At 37.1% G+C, this 21,850-nt stretch overlaps 1 protein-coding gene across 1 annotated transcript in view; it reads left to right on the top strand.

Moving 5' to 3' along the window:
- Window positions 1-21,850, top strand: part of VWDE (von Willebrand factor D and EGF domains) — a gene marked incomplete at its 5' end in the record, with an annotated part of 239,537 nt that overhangs the window by 106,735 nt on the left and 110,952 nt on the right. Inside the window, 3 exons of the mRNA XM_083367117.1 lie at window positions 354-491; window positions 7,702-7,854; window positions 9,498-9,662. Of these exons, the coding sequence (XP_083223243.1) occupies window positions 354-491; window positions 7,702-7,854; window positions 9,498-9,662 (456 nt within the window). The remainder of the gene's footprint in view (window positions 1-353; window positions 492-7,701; window positions 7,855-9,497; window positions 9,663-21,850) is intronic.

The raw sequence follows: 21,850 nt of genomic DNA, 5'->3' as shown, positions 1-21,850 counted from the left end.
TCAAACTTATATTAAAACCTGAGGAATAATTTGTAGCCCACAATTACATAATTCCTAATAGTATTTTCAGCACAAATGTCATATACCTGGAGAGGGGAAAATGAAAGATAGTTTCAAGAGTATATTAGTGGCTAACATTCACAGTTCTACATTTGGGGAACCAGTACACTAGAGGCATTAGACAACTACAACATCAGGTGAATCTGTTGGGGGTTTCAATGACAGATGACCGACATCTTTACCAATTCTACTTCTGGGAAGTCTACCTAATGTATATGAAGATTTAAGCAAAGGATTAAACAGCAGTAGCAACATCTTTCTATTTATTAACCTAAGCTTTATTTTTGCCATAGGGCATACTTGTCAAGAGGATATAAATGAATGTGAAGCAAATGCTTGTTTTCCTGATGTCTCTTGCACAAATACCATGGGGTCTTTTGAATGTGGCAGCTGCCCTGTTGGGATGAAAGGTGATGGTAGAAATTGCAAGTGTGAGTATTTTGTTATTGATCCTACAATAATTAAGGAGACAATCGTAATGGGCTCAACCCAAAAATCAATTTTTATGAGCCAAAATAGTATAATACTAGGGCAATTTGGAAATAAATCTCCATTTGGTTATCAATGACAAGACACTCACAGATACAGAACTTTGATTATACACATTCAAAAACTACATTACATTACTTTTCGACATAATCGCCATTCAAATTGAGGCACTTGTCATAAAGGCTTACAAGGTTTGAAATTTCTTAGTAGTAGTCGCTCGGAGCCAAAACTGGGCTTTGGGGGTGTGTGTGTGATCAAAATAATGCAGGCGAGCATTATCGTGAACCAATATCATACCCAAAGTCAGCATGCCCCGATGCTTGTTATGGATGGCTTGTTTGAGTTTTCATAATGTTTTGCAATAGACGTCTGAATTGATGGTCGAACCACACTCCATGAACTTCACAAGCAGTACTCCTTTAGCTTCTTCACATTTAGGGGGATTTTCTATGGCACCACTTCTGATGTGGCATTGATTCACAGTATTGCTCACCTGCACACTACTAAGTGCACCCAAGAACTTTTGAAGCAGTTAAGATTTGGGACTGAGCAACCACTACTAAGGAATTTCAAACCTTGTAAGACATTATGACAAGTGCCTCAATTTGAATGGCAGTTATGTCGAAAAGTAATGTAATGTTGTAGTTTTCTAATGTGTATAATAAACGTTCTGTATCTGCGAGTGTCTGTCATTGATAACCAAATATTATTTTATTTTATTTTTAATTTTAATTCCATTTATATCCCGCCCTTCTCCGAAGACTCAGGGCGGCTTACAAGCTTAGCAGTAGCCTTTATTCTATGTATATGCCTGCTTATTAGGGCTTTCACACACACCCCAAGCGGCATTATTACAAAGTCAGCTTAATTGCCCCCAACAATCTGGGTCCTCATTTTACCTACCTCGGAAGGATGGAAGGCTGAGTCAATGGAGGTTTATTTCCAAATTGCCCTCGTATTTGTGTCTTTGTTCATATATATATATCTGGATTATCTCTGATATATTTAAATGCATCTAGAAAAAGAGAGGGAGGTTTTTTAATTAAAATTTGCTGAATAAGAAATGTGCATAATATAATTTGAACTGAATTGAAAATAAGATAAATGCTGGACTGGCATTAATTGAAGCATATTCTGAATGTGCAGGTGTGTTCATTTGTCTTATTTGCCCAGGATATTCTACTGCAGAAATGAAGTAGATAATATGGCATGATAACCACACACTTTGCCCAAAATGTGTTTTGTTTATGAAACATATTTTTTTATGTTTGTAGCATGAAAACTATAATGCTGCTATCCTGATAAGTTGTCTAAGCAATAGAGATTTTTCAGTATGTTGTATTCTATATCAAGTAACACTATCCACTTTTCTACAATATGATTATGCATACAAAGAACATTTAATGCTTTCACTGAGGGGCATGAGAAAATGTAGACATAGCACATAAGTAGCAATTTACTGCCCCTTCATGGATTACTGCCTTGTCGTGGCGAATGGGCTTGTGTAATTCAATGAAGCTATGAGCTATGCCGTGCAGGGCCACCCAAGACGGAAAGGTCATAGCAGAGAGTTCTGACAAAACGTGATCCACTGGAGAAGGAAATGGCAAACCACTCCAGTATCTTTGCCATGAAAACCCTATGGACAGTACCAAAAGGCAAAACAATATGATGCTGGAAGATGAGCCCCTCAAGTCGGAAGGCGTCCAATATGCTACTGGGGAAGATCAGAGGGCTAGTACTAGTAGCACCAGAAAGAATGAAGCGACTGGGCCAAAGCCGAAAGGACGCTCAGCTGTGGATGTGTCTGTTGGTGAAAGGAAAGTCCGATGCTGTAAAGATTTTTTCTCCATAGGAACCTGGAATGTAAGATCCATGAATCAAGGAAAGCTGGACGTGGTCAAACAAGATATGACAAGACTAAACATTGACATCTTAGGTATCAGCGAACTAAAATGGACAGAAATGGGTGAATTTAATTCAGATGACCATCAGGTATACTACTGCGGGCAAGAATCCCTCAGAAGAAATGGAGTAGCCTTCATAGTCAATAAAAGAGTAGGAAAAGCAATACTGGGATACAATCCTCAAAATGACAGAATGATCTCAGTTTGAATCCAAGGCAAACCATTCAATATCACAGTAGTCCAAGTCTATGCCCCAACCACCAGTGCTTGAAGAGGATGAAATTGACCAGTTCTATGAAGCTCTACAGCACCTTATAGAACTAACACCAAAAAGTGATGTCCTTATCATCATGGGGGATTGGAATGCTAAAGTAGGAAGCCAAAAGATAACCGGAATAACAGGCAAGTTTGGCCTTGGAGTACAAAATAAAGCAGGGCACAGGCTGATAGAATTTTGTCAAGAGAATACGATGGTCATAGCAAACACTCTTTTCCAACAACCCAAGAGACGGCTCTACACATGGACATCACCAGACGGTCAACACAGAAATCAGATTGACTATATGCTCTGCAGCCAAAGATGGAGAAGATCTATACAGTCAGTAAAAACAAGACCAGGAGCTGACTGTGGCTCAGACCATGAGCTTCTTGTTGCAAAGTTAAGGCTTAAATTAAAGAAAGTAGGGAAAAGCGCTAGGCCAGTCAGGTATGAATTAAATCATATCCCTGTTCAATATACAGTAGAGGTGAGAAATTTAAGGAATTAGATCTGATAGACAGAGTGCCTGAAAAACTATGGACAGAGGTTCGCAACATTGTACAACAGGTAGCAACCAAAATCATCCCAAAGAAAAAGAAATGCAAGAAAGCAAAATGGCTGTCTGAGGAAGGTTTGCAAATAGCTGAGGAAAGGAGGGAAGCGAAAGGCAAGGGAGAAAAAGAAAGATATGCCCAATTAAATGCAGAATTCCAAAGAATAGCTAGAAGAGATAAGAATGCCTTCTTAAATGAACAGTGCAAAGAAATAGAAGAAAACAATAGAATAAGGAGGACCAGAGATCTTTTCAAGAAAATTGGAGAGATGAAGGGAACGTTTAATGCAAAGATGGGCATGATAAAGGACCAAAATGGCAGGGACCTAACAGAGGCAAAAGAGATTAAGAAGAGGTGGCAAAATTACACAGAAGAACTATACAAGAATGAGCTTAACGTCCCTGATAATCACAATGAGGTGGTCACTGACCTCGAGCCAGACATCCTAGAATGTGAAGTGAAGTGGGCCTTAGAAAAGCTGAGCAACAACAAAGCTAGTGGAGGTGACAGTATTCCAGCTGAGCTATTCAAAATCTTAAAAGACGATGCAGGAAAAGTGCTACACTCAATTTGCCAGCAAATTTGGAAAACTCAACAGTGGCCACAGGATTGGAAAAGATCAGTTTACATTCCAATTCCAAAGAAAGGCAGTGCCAAAGAATGTTCAAACTATCGCACCATTGCACTCATTTCAGATGCTAGTAAAGTTATGCTTAAAATCCTACAAGCTAGACTCCAGCAGTATGTGGATCGAGAACTACCAGAAGTACAGGCAGGATTTCGAAGAGGCAGAGGAACTAGAGATCAAATTGCTAACATACACTGGATCATGGAGAAAGCTAGAGAGTTCCAGAAAAACATCTACTTCTGCTTCATTGACTATGCTAAAGCCTTTGATTGTGTGGATCATAACAAACTGTGGCAAGTCCTTAAAGAGATGGGCGTACCAGACCATCTTATTTGTCTCTTGAGAAACCTATATGCGGACCAAGAAGCAACAGTGAGAACTGTACATGGAACCACTGATTGGTTCAAAATTGGGAAAGGAGTCCGGCAAGGCTGTATACTGTCGCCTTGCTTATTTAACTTATATGCAGAGCAGATCATGAGAAAGGCAGGGCTAGATGAATCAAAAGTTGGAATTAAGATTGCCGGAAGAAACATCAACAACCTAAGATATGCAGATGATACCACTCTAATGGCAGAAAGTGAAGAGGAACTAAAGAGCCTCTTGTTGCGAGTGAAGAAGGAGAGTGCAAAACTTGGGTTGAAACTAAACATTAAGAAAACCAAGATCATGGCATCCGGCCTAGAGGAGATCAACCCTGACTGCTCTTTAGAAGGCCAGATCCTGAAGCTAAAACTCAAATACTTTGGCCACCTAATGAGAAGGAAGGACTCACTGGAGAAGAGCCTAATGCTGGGAAAGATTGAGGGCAATAGAATGAGGTGGCTGGATGGAGTCACTGAAGCAGTAGGCATGAGCTTAAATGGACTCCAGAAGATGGTAGAGGACAGGAAGGCCTGGAGGAACATTGTCCATAGGGTCGCGATGGGTCGGACACGACTTCGCAACTAACAACAACAAGCAATTTACTGAATCTAACATTCATTTGCATTCTCCTCCAGTCATCCTGTTCCTGACATTGGAACTGACAGAAAGGCTAAGACCTAGTCTCTATGTAGAAGTCTGTTAGTAGAACATTGGTGTAGCCTAGTACTATTTAGCTGGTTAACTTAAACTTAGGTAATGATGCCATGACATTATCCTTCCCACATTCTTTTATTAAAATCTATATCTGAATGTATTGTCTAAGTTTTCTTCTAGAGTCTTTGAAAGTCTTTCCAAACTTTAAACGTGATTGTCTTACATTATCCTTGTTTTTAATTGTTGCTTCTCTTAAATACAAGTTTATTATTTCTTCAGTAAATCAATAAAAGTTGTTAAACAACTTTGTGAGTCGAACAGCACTTTTTAGATTAACCCCATCCTTGAGGAAAGAAATGCGCAGAGAATCCCAAGCTGGTGTTACAGAGGAAGTTCAATAAATCGTTTGCTTCATTATGCATAAAATAATTTACGAATGCTCCTGAGGATGTAACCACCTGATTCCTTGTTTTTTTTCTGTTCATGTATACCTGACTATTAACCTTCAGTGTGGAAAACAATTAAATGAACTATCCAAGAGCATTTCTGCTCCTGCTCTTCTTCTTTTTGTTCATTATACAAACAACGGGTTATGTATGGAGACAAAAAATGATGGCTTAGAGCTGAAAAATTGTAGAAAACATGAACAGTCTGTTGTTATATCGATTCAGTCTTCCCTCGGTTTACAGTTTTACCTTACAGAAACTATTTTCTAGTCCCTTTGCCTTGTTTCAGGACATTTGTGGTTGCCTTGAAGTGTTTTTGGTGCTCTTGTGTGAATTAATTCTGTTAAGCCTGACTGGAGAAAGGAAGATTCAATTAATGCCTAAGTAAAATCCTGCCCTTAACCAAAATGTGACTGTTTATTTGCACACTCTCAGGATTTTAAAATGCTTCATCTGATACAGCAGTTGTACACTACTCATTTAAATTACTTTAAAGTAGTAATGAAAGTGGTTATTGGTTGCAAAATTCTTTTTTCATAGCCAACGTTCAGTGACATTGGGGGAAAAAAAGAAAAGTTACTGCTCTGAAATGTGATGTATGAGATCCATATCTGCTTCTATATGCCTGGCTTAAAGTTGGGAAAAGATCCTCTTACGCTTAATCAACCAATCAACTCATTTTGATTTAAACCACAGTTTGTCCCTTTATGCAAACTATATAGCAGGCTAGAAAGTCATGAAGCTACAGGAAAAGTAGAAAGGTTCCCAATCCAATTCTATGCTCTATCTGACATATCCAATGCTATATTGTCATTTTTTCGCTAAGAAGCTAAAAAGATCGTGTTGTCCTTGTTTGTTAAGTTGGAGCTAGGGAATGTAGAATTTATGGGCTGAGGAATTACTGTCCACCAGACCTGTCATATCTGATTTTTGAAGAGACTCTTTTTTAAAACAAAAGATATTAAAAGAAAGTTGCCAAACTGCAAAGCAAAGCACCACTAACATCATATTTATTTACCGGAAAGTCTTAAGAAGTCTTTACCAAGGCTCTGTTAAGATTCTAGACAGCATCTAAAAGACTAACCTGCCTTTAGTGATTCACCATGTCCATGAATAGTAGCTGTGTTGTTCATTAGCAAATTCCCATGATAACTCTGGAGCTACCATAAAGTCTCAAAATTCCAAATGTGCTCCAAAGATTAACATACCCCTGTACAGTCTTAAAGAAAGATAATTAACTTTTCATCAGTCAAGGATTGCAGAATATGAATGCAACACAACACTGAAATATATACACTTCAGTAGCTAAGGGTTCCAAAGCAGTGATAGTAGAAGAGAATGTGGAGTTGTGCTCTGTTGCTAGAAAATAGAAAATAGGCATTGGGCTATAAAATCAATATTTCCCACCCAAGAATTTGATTTGATTTAGCACAGTAGCATCAGAATTACATGTCTTTGTTCATCAGATTGTAGTGCTTTTTCTGCTATGGTTGGTACTTCATTCTGATCTGAACTTTCCTGAGGATGGGATTAATCTAAAAACTGCTATTCAACTCATAACGTTGTATAACAACTTGCATGATTTACTGATGAAATAACATGCACATCATGCCAGAATGGGGAAAAATATTGAATTTTTTTTCCCTATGTAAGATATATTATGTAAACTATATACAGTGAATCTTCTCCTCTTTCTATAATTTACCCAGGGTTCATGAAAACTTTTACTAATTCAAGTATAGTGCCTGACCAGGACTGACACTTTCTTCCATTTGACTTAAAATATTCGCACATACCTTTCCAATAAAGCTAGCCAGTAGCTAATTGCTTTGAAACATAGCTCCAAGTGGAATATTCATTCTGTAACTTGCTGGAGGAAATTAATATTTTAAATGGTCTCCGATGGACAATTTAGTTGATTTACTTCTTTGAGCACTTTAAGTAATAGTACCCAACGTACTCTTCTTGAGCCAGCTGCTGCCCGGAGTTGGTGTGGTATAGTTTGGCAATCGTCCATAGGTAGGCAGATGGAGTCAAGCCAGCATGATTTTTTTTTAGAATTGGTCAACTGAATTCTCGTTGCTCCAGATGTACACATGCCACTATTTTATAAGCCATTTGAATTGTCTGCCTCTAATTCTGGATCCTCCACTATATGTGGATATTAAATGAGATCCTGTTCTAATGAAATTCCAGATGCTAACTCACCCAATCTCTTTGTCTTGAGGCATAACTAACCTGAAGGGTAATGTGATATGATGTTAGCATTCACCACCATCAACAATCACAGCAAAACCAAATGCGGTGCCTTATTCACCTCCATTCTCTATCATTGCAGCTGAAGACTTTGCTGACAGAGTAGAAGCCTTCATTACTAATAATCATAATATCAGAGGTGAATGGAAAACAAGTGAAAGTAAACAGCTTGAGAAAGGCCAAGAAGCAAGGACTTTGTCGGCAATTAAGTATGTTAATACCAGCAAGGTCCATGGTAAGTATAGTCTAATTAGATGGGTGTCAAAGAGTTCTGCTTCAAGCCATCAGCTCTTATGTGAAACGATTCTTCTAAGCAGCCACTGCATATCAGCTTAAACAGAGAGAGTTTGAATATGGCACAAAAATAAAGAAACTTTGTACTTTGGAGATTAGATGGATAGAGCTTATGTTGGAGAGTAGACAATTAGTTGTGACCATAGTTCCTAAAGAGTTCTTCAAGAAGATGCAATGTTGATGCTGTGCAATGAGCAGATTCCTGCCTTGCTCAGTTCCACTTGGCATGTGCCCATCTTGTTAGATTGATTATATCTACTAACTAAAGAAGTATAAACTATTTAGTATAGAACTCAATTAGGAAAAAGAAATTGCACTAGATTCCCATTGTCAGTGGTTGGAGTATTTGCCTTAGTCTTTGCTTTGGAGTCATAGGGCATGCCTCTCCTTTCTTCTTTGGAGTCATAAATAGCACTCTTGTAGGTTAAACAAAGTGCAGTATCTAGTTTCCAAATATGAACAATAGAAAATATTTAGAAAATCTTCCAGCAGAACAACATCATTTCCCCATTCTTATTTCCCAGAAAGTAGTCTGTTTGAAATCAGTTGTATGTGAGATCATGTACATCTTACACTGGCTGGCTTTGCACATTGCAGTAAGCAAAAATGCAACTTACTTGCTTTTTTATTGTATGAACCCAGTAATTAAGTTTGTAAGCTATTTTATGGTTTAAGATGATCTATGAATCCGGTCAGTTGTGGGCGTATTCATAATTGAACACAGTGTACGAACCGAGTAATTATCTGCATATAATAAAGCCCCAATGAATTCTTCTTTTTTGTAAATTAGCCACTGAAATGGGAAAAGAGGGAAAATAAATAGCATCTTATCCTGATAACATTTTTTTTCTCTGAATCACTAGCTGGATTCATACAATTACTAGGTCATGGTTTGGTTAACTTTAATTTAATTAATAAATCATATTTGGATAGTTTTGCATGACACTAAGCCATAGCCTTAATTTATACATTATAAAGTCAGGGTACAAACAACAGATAAACTAAAAGGCAAACAAATTATACTACGGGTTAATGCATTGTATGCCCTTCTGGGTGATTCCACAGCCACACTTTACGGTAAAAGCAGACTGAGCAAGTTTAAAGGAGAAAGCATCAGGCAAGAAGGAGTTGAGTTAGCATGACTTACTCTACTCTTTCTTCTCTATTGCAAAACAACTCTTCCAGTAGATGCCTCACAAAGGAGAGGAAGCCTCTGGGACTTCATTATATAATCCTGCAGAGAAATATGTAGTTTGCCCCCTGACTAATGAAATTTCTCCACCTAGGAGGTGTTCCTAGCAGTGAAGAAAAGTCAACTTCATCCCTGATAAATGCCACACACTTTTGAATTCTAAACTTTACACCATCTAATTAGAGGGCTAATAAATCTTGCCTTAATGAGAAACAGCTGGTTTGATATGTGGTGCCTTTAGGGTTTTCTTATGCAATTTGAGGACATCTAGCATTAATTATGTTTTGAAAGAATAAAAGGATTAGCCAGGGTTGATATTTGCTCCCTGTTTTATTTTATTTTTTTTATAATTAATAGTTTAATATTAGGAATGGTTTTGGATATTCCTTCAGGTCATGCAGGAGTTCTACCATCTCTTACTAACTGTGCCAATAGACCTTGTTTTCCTGGAGTATTGTGTATTGACCGCAAACCTCCAAAGACTGGATACTTCTGTGGCCGATGTCCAGTAGGTCTAAATGGGAATGGACGAATCTGCACAAAGGCTTCTAGATCAGGTACCTTTCTTTCACTTGGGGTATCAGAGCTGTAGAACTGAACTAGATAATTAATTTGTCAGTATATTTTAATACAACATCATAATCATTTTATTATATCAGGAAAAAGATAAGAAACTATTCATACTTCATCAACTGTTTTGTTTATAGCCCAGTACTACCTACCTATCTCTAGAGTAACAATGATAGTAGAAGCACAAGGAATGACAGAACTACATATCAGGATTAAAATAATTGAATAATTAAAATAATTCATACCTTGGCTCTCCAGAAACCAGATCTTTGTAGTTCTTTGAAAAGATAGTGTGGGAGCCATATGGATTTTGGGGAGCAGATTATTCCACCAGGATGGGATCAGTGACTGCTTTTAAGTTAGAAAAGACAATTGTTTTTCTGTTTTAAGCCCTGTAGAAATACAGTGACTGTTATTTTATATGGTATGTAGGTCCCAAATTAGAAGGGTTCAAAAACTGCTACCTCCGTATTGAAACAACTTGGTATTTGAAAACAATCCCATTTTGTTCAAGGAATACAGTCTCAAACTGAAGAAAATGAGTTGTAGAATTTAAGGGAAAACCTCTAGGGCAGGGGTGTCAAACTGCCAGCCTGCAGGCCGGTTGCATCATATGGAGGCTGCGCCCACCCCAGCTCCAGCAATGCAAAAAAAGTTGTGATATGTCACGACATGTCATGTGATGTGGCAAGTTTAACACCTGTGTTCTAGGGCATTGAGACCAAACTCTCACTTGATGCAAAATTAAAAGGCGACAACATTCACAAATTCACAAGTTCCTACCTCTCATGTAACTAATTCAATTATTGAATTCTTATTTACTATCCAAATGTTTCTCCTACTGTTCAGCTGAAATCTATCCTTCTGTAACAAATTCAGAGAAACATCTGGCTTTCAAATGTTACTAAATTCTCAATCACCATAGGTAAAATTGTTCAGCAATATCTGAGATGCTACAGATGCTCTACTCCTGCCTAAAGATATTCGATCTAGTCCTTCTAGATGAAACAACAAGCATACTGTTTGTATTTGATGGATCTTTACTATTATTTCTCATCCTAGTAATGATGCTTTTGTGTCCTTATTTGTGGAATATAAACCCACAGAATGAAAATCATAGCACAGTGCAAGCTTTGAGAATGAACTTGAACTTCTCCCAATCTTATGCAAGGGGAAAAAAATCTGTTTTTTTCTAAAGCACCTCATTCTTTTTCAGTTTTCTGGAGAGTCTGAAGAAATATATGGCTGCTGTAGCAGTCACATTAAATATAATGAGTTGAACAACTAGATCTCTTTTAAGCTTATGCAGACACCTGGAAAAAGGTCTGCTTTAATGAATTGCAAAGAAGTGCAGGACCAATGCAAGTTCTAAAGCTGTTCCTCCAAATCATTTTCAAAGCATGCAGAATGCTGGAACACAATACAACTCTAGTTAACTTTTCCTAAAGCATTTTGAATTGAAACCTGCGCAGAAATACTCCATGCAGAATTGCAAATGTGGAGTAACTCATTTCTTTAAAAGCCAAGGAAAAACTGACTGCTTTTGCCATTATCAAACTTCCTTTCTACTTGCTTATACTTCTTCAGGCTATAACTTTACCAATGTCACCCATCCATAAGTGAAGAATGGCAGAGAGCAACTTGTAATTAAAGCACTCAACCTCTCAGTAGTATGTTACATAAAGCCTGCCTTTAGGAGTTTCCAAACATCAAATCTTCTACTGATCTTTGAATGTGGAGAATGAATAGAATGCCGAAGAGAAGTCTTCCAATAATTGTAGACTGGAGGAATCAAAATGAGTGAACTGAAAGACGGAGCCAAACAATTTTGTTTTCCCAGCTTTATTTTTTTACTCTTTCTTCCCAGTTCTTGAAAGATAGACAGAATTTAGTCACCTTTCCTGTCAAGTTATGCCTAAAACAACTTCATCAAAGAACCCTTAATTTATTTACTGAGAATTCAGGGGAAGGATTTATATAATTACTCAAGTTAGATTCCCTTCTTTCATTTCTTGCTATACAGTTTAATTATTTTGGAAAGGCAACACTCGCTCCTGCTGCTTCAGCGTGCATCAAGATTAATGTCATTTTGCCATATTAATTAAACTCTTGACAAAATGGAAAGTTAGGGCTTCAAAAAAACTGAGACTCAGTGATTCTGTCAATGTTTCCTGGGGAATTTTTATTTTTATTTTTTTGCTCAGGGATAAGATTATGACTCATACATACAGCTAATAAAACAAATCATTCAGATGGACACTCTTCTATAATGTATGCTTTCCCCCCTAGAAATAGAAACATTTATCTATTTAAGCAGGGGGAAAAATTCCATGAAGTCATTCCTCTTGTTATCATATAGTATATGGAGTGAAGCTGCAAAGGACAGAAAAATTGTCACTAGCAGACATAAATACAATCATTTGGAACTGCAATTTGCATTTCTTCATTCTCCATGATGGGGTGAATGCAGATTTATGTATTGTATGAATATTTATATCTTCCTTCTAGTGCTTATATACCATTCAGAACAGCTTACCATATTTAACATCAATTATAAAATGCATTCTAGAAATTGATAAAGCATCCCAGTTCATCTCAGGGTCAAGGGGTGAGGGGAATGCATATTGTGGTGTCATTGTGATTTATACCAGATGCCTGTGTCTCCTCTATCTTACCTGGTTTATATCTCTGTTGATACTTTCAAGCAGTGTTTCAAAATCTGAACAAGGTTTTTTGTTTGTTTGTTTTTGGGTCGGGGAAGTAAAAGAGAAATAGTCTTCCATGCTACATATGAAGATTAATGGGAATGCATCCTTAATCCCTGATATTTTATATAGATAAAAATAGAGAGTAAAACAAATGCTCACAAGGTGCAATAAACAAAAAGCCAAGGCATCAAACATCTTTCTCAAACTGATTCGAAGGGACAGTTTGAATCACTGTAATTTAGCATCCCCAGATCTGTCCTACACAAGTAGTCCTAAATAATGCCATATTTGATGTTATCAAATGCTACTCATAAATCAGTGCACCAACAAGAACATATTCTTTCTTATGTAGTTCTTCATAAAAATCAGCAAAAAGGGCAACCAGGGATATTTCAGAACATAAACGGGGTCTGAAGCCATATTGCATACAGAGTCTGTATCCTCTATGGGGTTCTTGGCGCTCTCTGACCTTGGTGGTGTTCTTCAGACGTTTCATTACCAAACTAGGTAACATCATCAGTGCTAGAAGGGAGCAGGGTTTGCTTACTTTTTATATAATAATGGCTTACCCTGTCAAGGTCGGTGGGAGTATTTTTTGGTGGTTCCTTGATTAGGCTGTTATTTACTGTTAGCTTGTTTGTCTGAGTTGATGGTTCCTTGATTGGGGTAGTGTTTGCTTCTTGATTGTTGGTCTAGTATTGATCTGTTTAATCTATCATCTGTTTTGTCCCAAGTAGGTGAAACTGAAATAGCACTGCATTCACTAAATCATAATTTGGGCTAAGTTCCATTATTTAAACAATTACCTTGCTCTTTACATACCTAAACAAAACCTCCTCTGACTGATTTAGTCAGCCATGTAGGGCAAGGAAGAAGAATACAAATCATAAGCATCCCCGTTTGTTATATGCATCTTTTTCTTTTTAAAACTCTCATAATAGGGCTTCATTTCCAGCCTGCTTGACACATAATGTGCACTTTTGCTGGGAGACTGGGAGCGATTGGTCATGGGGAAAACCAGGCAGAGATTGCCCTTCCACAAACCTGATTTAAAAATATCATTTGTTTTTCAAGCTCTGAACACATTTTTTAAGTGTCTATAGAGATTCTGAGGGATGCAGTGGTTCAGTGGGTTAAGACACTGAGCTTGTCGATCAGAAGGTCGGCAGTTTGGCAGGTCGAATCCCGAGTGCCGCGTAACAGAGTGAGCGCCTGTTACTCATCCCAGCTTCTGCCCACCTAGCAGTTCGAAAGCACATAAAAACACAAGTAGAAAAATAGGGACCACTATGGTGGGAAGAAGGGACGCGGTGGCTCAGTGGGTTAGGACGCTGAGCTTGTCGATCAGAAGGTCGGCAGTTTGGCGGGTCGAATCCCGAGTGCCGCGTAACAGAGTGAGCACCTGTTACTCGTCCCAGCTTCTGACAACCTAGCAGTTTGAAAGCACGTAAAAATGCAAGTAGAAAGATAGGGACCACTACGATGGGAAGGTAGCAGCGTTCCGTGCGCCTTTGGCGTCTAGTCATGCTGGCCACATGACTACGGAGACGTCCTCGGACAAGCGCTGGCTCTTGGGCTTTGAAACGGAGATGAGCACCGGCCCCTAGAGTTGGAAATGACTAGCACGCGTGTGCGGGGGAATCTTTAACTTTACCTTTACCTTTTTATGGTGGGACGGTAACAGCGTTCTGTGTGCCCTTGGCATCTAGTCATGCCAGCCACATGACCACGGAGATGTCCTCGGACAAGCGCTGGCTCTTCGGCTTTGAAACGGAGATGAGCACCGGCCCCTAGAGTTGGAAATGACTAGCACGCATGTGCGGGGGAACCTTTACCTTTACCTATAGAGATTCTCAGTCATTTGGCTCATGGTTGTCCCAAAGGTGCTTTTTCCAAAAGGCAGCTAGACTTCCTTGGATTTTTTCTTTCTTTGAAAATGTTTCACTTCTCAGCCAAGAAGTGTCTTCGGTTCTATTCAGTTCTATAACGTTTTCAAAGAACAACCAAGAAAGTCCAGTTGTCTTTGGGAAAAAGCACCTTTGGGACATTTCCTGAGTGTAGTTTCTTCAGTGAAATCTAGAATTAGCACCCAGCATCCCTGCTCAGAAGCTCAGGCCCAGCAAACACATTGCCATCAGCCTCCAGTCACCTACAGCATTGCTGCTGGTACCTGGTGTCTCTGGAGTGCTATAAATGCATTCCAGCTACCAGGAGGTCATCTGGAAGCCTTAGAAGTCAGAGCAGATCAAGTGGTCATCAAGCTGTAGTTTCCATCCCATGGTGGGCGCTAGCTATTGGAGGACTGAAAATATAGGACTTGTCTGGGTTTATTTAGTAAGAGCCAAACTGTCACCTGTCCCATTTGCACTGCTGCTAGGAAATGAGTCTGGGATGAGAGATTAACTCTTGGCATATACTACCGGCTTTCTTTGCTCATCACTTTCAGGAACATTTCCCCCCTCTCCCCGCTGCCCAAGTGAGACAGCACAGAACAAATCGACCTAGAGCTCTCACTCAAAGCACAAATGACCAGGCTCACGTTATCCTATTTTAGACACATTATGCAAAGACCTAGCTCTCTGGAGAAGTCTATAAAGCTGGGAAAGATGAATGGAAACAGAAGAAGGGATGACTAGCAGCAAGGTGGGTGGACAAAATTACAGTAGCAAATACTGTAGATATTAACTAGCCGTTGTTATGTGAACCTATATTCCCAGTGTTACCTGACTCTGGGGTGCTACTGTGAACAAGGCTTTGAGGCACATAGCTGTGAATTATGTTTAGTTTCAGGTTTTAACATGCAACTATTTCCAGAGAATGATCTAATCTAATGCTGGAGATAACAGTATTGTTTAGGTATGCAAGCAGCAATAAAGCTATAGATTGGGTATCCTGGGATATTTTTCCTAGTTTGTTTTCAGGTGTGTAGAAAAGAGGGGAGGTGAAGATAGTTAATTACGATATTCTTTGTATCAGTGATTGTGGCTAGAGTGGTCCTCATTTCTTCATGTGATTCAAAATTTACCATAGGTCATTGGTGAGGGGGACATATCATTTGGCTTATATGTGCAACTCCAAACTTCAACTTTATAAGAAAAATGCACAAACACAACGAGAAAATGCATCTACTTGTTGTGATTTTTCCTCTCTGAAATTAAAAATTTTAAAAAACTCTGTCTTGCTATCTTTTAAAACCAGGAGAATCTGAGTGCTTTATTACATACTTAAAGGCACTTCTGTGAAAAAAGGAAGGAAGGAAGGAAGGAAGGAAGAAGGAAAGAAAGAAAGAAAGAAAGAAAGAAAGAAAGAAAGAAAGAAAGAAGGAAGGAAGGAAGGAAGGAAGGAAGGAAGGAAGGAAGGAAGGAAGGAAAGAAAGAAAGATGTGGTGGTGATAGAAATAATAGTTTTTCTATCTAAAATGCAAAATTCCAAATCCACTTCTATCTACAAATAATAATTCTATCTGGAAAAAATTACCACAAATCATCCTCACTTTCAGGTTAAATTTAATTTATCCCACTTAAAATTAATTTATCTCTGCCTAGGCAACAGCTACTAAAATTCAGATACTTAAAAAAAAGAAAGGAAAAAAAGCTAGAGAAGTTTTTTTTACAGAGTATTCAGTGACCCAGATATAAAACCCAAAGGTAGATAAGATGGGAAGAATATTTTAGATAATGGAAAAGATAAATTATTTCTGACCTAGCTGATTCATACAGTCCATCAATACAGAATTCATTATGCTCTTCAGATCCAGATGATATATTAGCCAGCAAAGTAGCTCAGCGACACAAGACCTGTGATTTCCAAGCTATAAAATCAGGAGGAAAAGGCCAATTTGAACAGGCCTTGAATAATATTTATATTCAGTTGTAACATCTGCAGCACATTGTACCCTTTCCTAATACCGTAACTTTGTTGGTTATTAGGTGAGATAGTATGTAAAAAAAATAGCAAGCATATCAGCTTTATGTGATCACATTGTTATAACATTTTGTATTTTTTAAACAGCAGCCCATAAATGTGATGAGTTCTGTGTTTTCTTTACAACAATAACTTAAAGGATTCTATCCAATATTACAGTTGTGAACAGGGACCCTTAATGGCACACAAAATAACCAGATTTTAGACCAGGATGGTATTTATGGAAGGCTAAACTGAATATGATATCAGGAAATCTGGTTATCTGAAATCACTCTTTGTTTTTCTTTGATTATTCTTTGGTTATATGGATCCCAGATCCTTTAAATAGGCACAACTTATCTATACTTGCCTGGCATTAATCTTGTACAGCCAACCATCCATTTCTTTTATTTCCATTCCAACATAAAGAAGAAAAAAGATTAAAATACAGTAGATTGTTCACATGCTTTATTATTTAAGGCCATTGTTATAGTTCATCCATGGAGTTGTCTCATCTCCATGAATGAAGATGGAACACAACAAGTTGTAAACCAAATAAGTGCACAGTGTCTCAGAGATGGGAAAATCATTTGCAGTTCTGCATATAGTTAGGAATATTACTAGCACTTCTGGAACCTCCTGAAATTTATACCTATATCAAATTTGCTTTCATTTTTGCCTGGTATAAATCATTTTGATATAAAAAAATACAACTGGAATACATATTTTACCTACCTACCAGATCTCCAGGATTTATTTATAAATAAACAAACTAATTCAACAAAGGACTCAAAGCAAAAGCATTAAAAACAAAATCTTACTAACCCAGACTATTCTTTGATCATGACTCATATGTCTTGCAAAGTAATTACTTTTCTAAAGCTTTCGTAAACAGTGGAAAGTTCGGGTCATTCCTAACCTTGGGAAAGGCAGAGCATTCGAAGGGCAGAGGATAGGGACCCTCTCCTCAATCACATGGGGTGGGTAGAAAAAAATGATCCCTGACTCAGTTGAATGCCAGTAAATAAAGTTTTTAAGGGAGTAACAAACACTTTGAACTGGATCTGGAAGCAAACTGAAAACCAGTGTAATGGCCACAACTTGAATCTGTTAGTTCCAGTTGTCAGGCCCTCTTTTACACCATCTTCAAAGACAGCCCATGCTTAGTACAATGTAATTACTATTACATTACTTATTCCTGCCAGGAAAACTCAGACCAGAGAGTTTTCAGAACTGATAGCGGGTGAAGTGAAAGGAAAGGGAACCAAAGATTAGGACAATCTGACCTAGCTGAATGTGTATTGTAGAAACTCACACACAAAAACAATATAAAATAGATAAAAGTGATAACCTAAGATTATGAGAGAAAGTAACTGAAAGTATGCAAGATTGCTTTAAGAAAATCTGAGTGGAATCCATGTTTGCTAATAGGATAATAGAAATCATTATTACTTTTGAAGTAATCACAATTTAGAATACTGATAGTCTTTGACTTGCAACCACAATTGAGCCCAAAATTTCTGTGGCTAAGTGAAACATTTGTTAAGTGAGTTTTGCCCCATTTTATGCCCTTTGTAAAGTGAACCACTGCAACTGGTAAGTTAGTAACTTGATTGTTAAGCGGATCTGGTTTCCCCATTGACTTTGCTTGTCACAGTAGGTCACAAAAAGTGATCACATGACCCCGGGACATTGCAACCATCATAAACACCAGTCAGTTGCCGAGCATCTGAATTTCGATCACATGACTGAGGGGATGCGGCAATGGTTGTAAGTGTGAAAAAGGGTCATAAGTTACTTTTAAGACTATCTGCATTTCTCATCCAAATTAAGTGAAACTCAAGCTATTGGCAATGTATTTCATTTACCTTTCATTCTTTTTTATTGGAAGAACTTTTTTTGGGAGAAAAAAAAACTGATGGGATTTCTTCCACAATCTGTTCTTCTGTATCTTTGTTTGCCTATGTCAGAGAGAAAGACTGAATGTCTTTGAGTGTAGCTCATCTGTATGTGTCAGTATCACACTGTTTTTAGCCAGGAGGAAGAATCTGACAGTGCAGGAGACATAAGATAAGAATGGCATTTTATTAATTTCTCTGTTTTGTGTGAGCATTTGAAAGGGAGCCTGTGAAAAATTCTTTAGTCAAATATAATGTCACCATTATATTGGCTAGGTGAACAACCAGTCCAACGCGGCATGTCTGAAAGACTATTCGGGCTTTATTTCCCTCTTGGGATTATAGTTATATGGAATTACAGTAAAATTATGTGTCCTGGCACCGGGGTCATCCTTCACTGGCACTGCTTTTTGTGCTATCTGTAAAGGGGGAGTATATTGAATTCATACAAACATGAATCCCATTTTCATATCTAAACATGCTAGTCTTGGTTGTGATTTGAGTTTGATTTTTGCATTTCCTCTGCAACCTTTAGTAGAAGGAAATGATTTAAATTTTATGAACAAAAGATACAATTAGAAACTTTACTATATTGGTATTCTTCCCTCTTTTTCTTTCTAGTGTCTCCAACCTACCTGGCTAATGTACAGGTTAATTTAATTAAGCTTAAAATGAAAATAACTTTGATGGATTGTTCCTTCCTTAAAAAGCACCATGGGTAGTTTCTTAATGAACAGATAATGGAATATTATATACCTTTTTTGTTTAATGTAGCATGTACATGTCTATCAATAAAATAAAAGATTTATTCCCTGCATCTTTTTAATGCAGCTCATCTCATATTCAGTATTTTATAGATTTATTCTAAGTGAATGCATTTATTACAGATGTGCCCACTAATACTGTTCAGTACAGTTGTGCATTAATACAAACTTATAAAGATTTTTTTTAATCTTTGTAGAAATCTATAAGCTGACTTTCATCCATAAAAATAACAAGGTTAGAAAAAGATAAATATTATATAATTTCTATAAAAGTTAAAATAACAAGTGCAAACATTAAACAAACCAGTAAAAATATATTAAAATATGAATGCCTAGGTCAAAAGGAATGCTATGATTTGATAGCAAAGAAAAAGCATGATCTGCAATCAGTCTTTCATGGAAGGGCACAATTGAGATGAGAGCTCAGAAGTCCTCTAATCTGTAAATCTATAACTATAGATCTCACTAAAAAATAAAGGATTGGCAAGTTGATCTAAGAAGAAACAAATTGTTTAGAGATTTAAAATTAAATCAGTGCCTTGAATTAACCTTGAGAATGAAAAGTTAGCTTTAAAAAAAAATTTTTAAAGGAACTTGTATAAGTTTGCTGCACCAAAGTTTAATTGCAAGTGAAAGGCCTGAAATGTAAGCCAAAAGAAACAAACTGATCTCTTGATTGTCCCCAAAGTACTTTTTCAAAAGGCAATAGATGCCTATTGAAAAAGCACTTTTGGGATGACCAAGAATCTCTATAGACTTTTAGTCTCTTAATTGTTGTGGGTGCAAAGGAAAATAGGAATCAATTACTTTCCAGCAAAACAGACATAATGAAAGAAGTTTGAGGAAAAATTGAGCAACATTCTCAATGAATGTGATCGGGTGGTGGTGGTCCTCTATTAGGTGACTTAAATGGGTGGGAAAAACAAGAAGAGAGAGTACAGAAAAAATTGTTTGACAATTTGGAGACCCAAGAATATATGAGAATGGTGATTGTTTAGCTTCTTTATATGTTTTGTATGTAGTGTTGGTAGCCACTTGCTTAAGATGGGTGGGCATTCCAGGTGTGATGGAATGTGCACCTGGAGGAGCAGAGTGGGAGACTTCTGGCTCAGATTAAGAGACTGCACAGTCTCCAGCTGGATGGGGAAGAGGTTCAGGGTATTACCACCCTAGAATTTCTCAGGATAGATCTAGTAAATCTTAGAAGGTTATAGCTTTAGTTTGGCAAGATTCTTTCCATTAGGTGTAAACAAGTAAAAGATTGAACGCAGTTGGATTTTGCTGTGCCGTCTCTGGGTTTGAGCCTGGCAGAATGTATGGTTTAAGCATTAGTATATTCATGTGAGTTCATAAAAATAACTTTAATTGAAAAGTGTGATTGATGTCAAAGATTATGCAAATTATGGGAATGTACTGGCAGGAATGTTAGCCCTAAATATCTGAAAGACAGGAGAAGACCTAGTAGCCCATCCCAGTTCAGAAAATAATTCAAAATAATTCTATTTTACTGAATTCTCAAATAAATGAAGGATGGAAGTTCCTATCAAGATTTGGTGATTTGTCTCTAATTCTTACTTTAAACCATCTTATTGAAAATATTAATTCTTGCTTCTTTGATCATATCATGTTGTGAGGAGTTTAATGACTACTTTGATTACTTGTGATGAATGATTGAATTAGTGAAAAATACAAGGATGATGAAATGTTCTGAAAGTGGGATATGCCATCTTTTGGTAGTGCCAAAAAGTGATCTTGGGAAGACATTAATATAGCAGAAGAGGAAGAGAAAATGCTACATGAAAAAGTATTAGAAGATAGATTAATCTCCCAACAGAGTGAACAAGAAGTGATAAGAAAAGAGAATTTCAAAGCTTCTGGGAACAAGTTTTATATATATATATATATATATATATATATATATATATATATATATATGTGTGTGTGTGTGTGTGTGTGTGTGTGTGTGTGTGTGTATGTGTATGTGTATATATGTATATATATATATGTATGTGTATATATATATATATATATATGTATATATATGTATGTATATATATGTGTATATATGTATATATATATGTATATATATATACATATGTGTGTGTGTGTATATATATATATATATATATATATATATATATATATATATATATATATATATATATATATTTACCAATTTCTGTGGAGTTATAGAAACAGGATATAGACAAGAATGTTTGACATAATGATGAAGTGAAAGATACTATGCATCAAGGAAAAATCATAATAGAGAATGATTGCTACGAAAATGGGAATGAGAGGAATGAGAGCACCAGCTGCCTGCAATTAGTGCAGGTTCGCATCCCACCAGGCTCAAGTTTGACTCAGCCTTCCATCCTTCCGAGGTAGGTAAAATGAGGACCCAGATTGTTGGGGGCAATTAAGCTGACTTTGTAATAATGCCGCTTGGGGTGTGTGTGAAAGCCCTAATAAGCAGGCATATACATAGAATGAAGGCTACTGCTAAGCTTGTAAGCCGCCCTGAGTCTTCGGAGAAGGGCGGGATATAAATGGAATTAAAATAAAAATAAATAAATGTTGCACGATGTATACACAAGAGAAAGTAAATGGAACAAGGAACACTTAAGATTTAAAGAGGCAGAAAAAATACAAAGTTATTTAACACAAATAATAATTGTCTTTGAAATGAGTGAAAAAGGTTAGGTTTCCAGCAGCATGAATACAGTAACACTACAAAGAAGGGAAATTATTTGGGGTGAAACTAAACTGGGGGGAATATTGGAAGCTGTATTTTAAAGCTGTTTATATATATGATATCAATATAACAATGTGTAGAATTGAAAATAATGCATTAAATGTTATCACCCAAGACAAAATGATGCAAAAGAAATTACAAATTATG

This window comes from Vipera ursinii (assembly GCF_947247035.1).
Source record: "Vipera ursinii genome assembly, chromosome: 1".
Lineage (NCBI taxonomy): Eukaryota > Metazoa > Chordata > Lepidosauria > Squamata > Viperidae > Vipera > Vipera ursinii.
The sequence above is the reverse complement of the archived record's forward strand: the minus strand, read 5'-3'. Positions and strand labels throughout refer to the sequence as shown.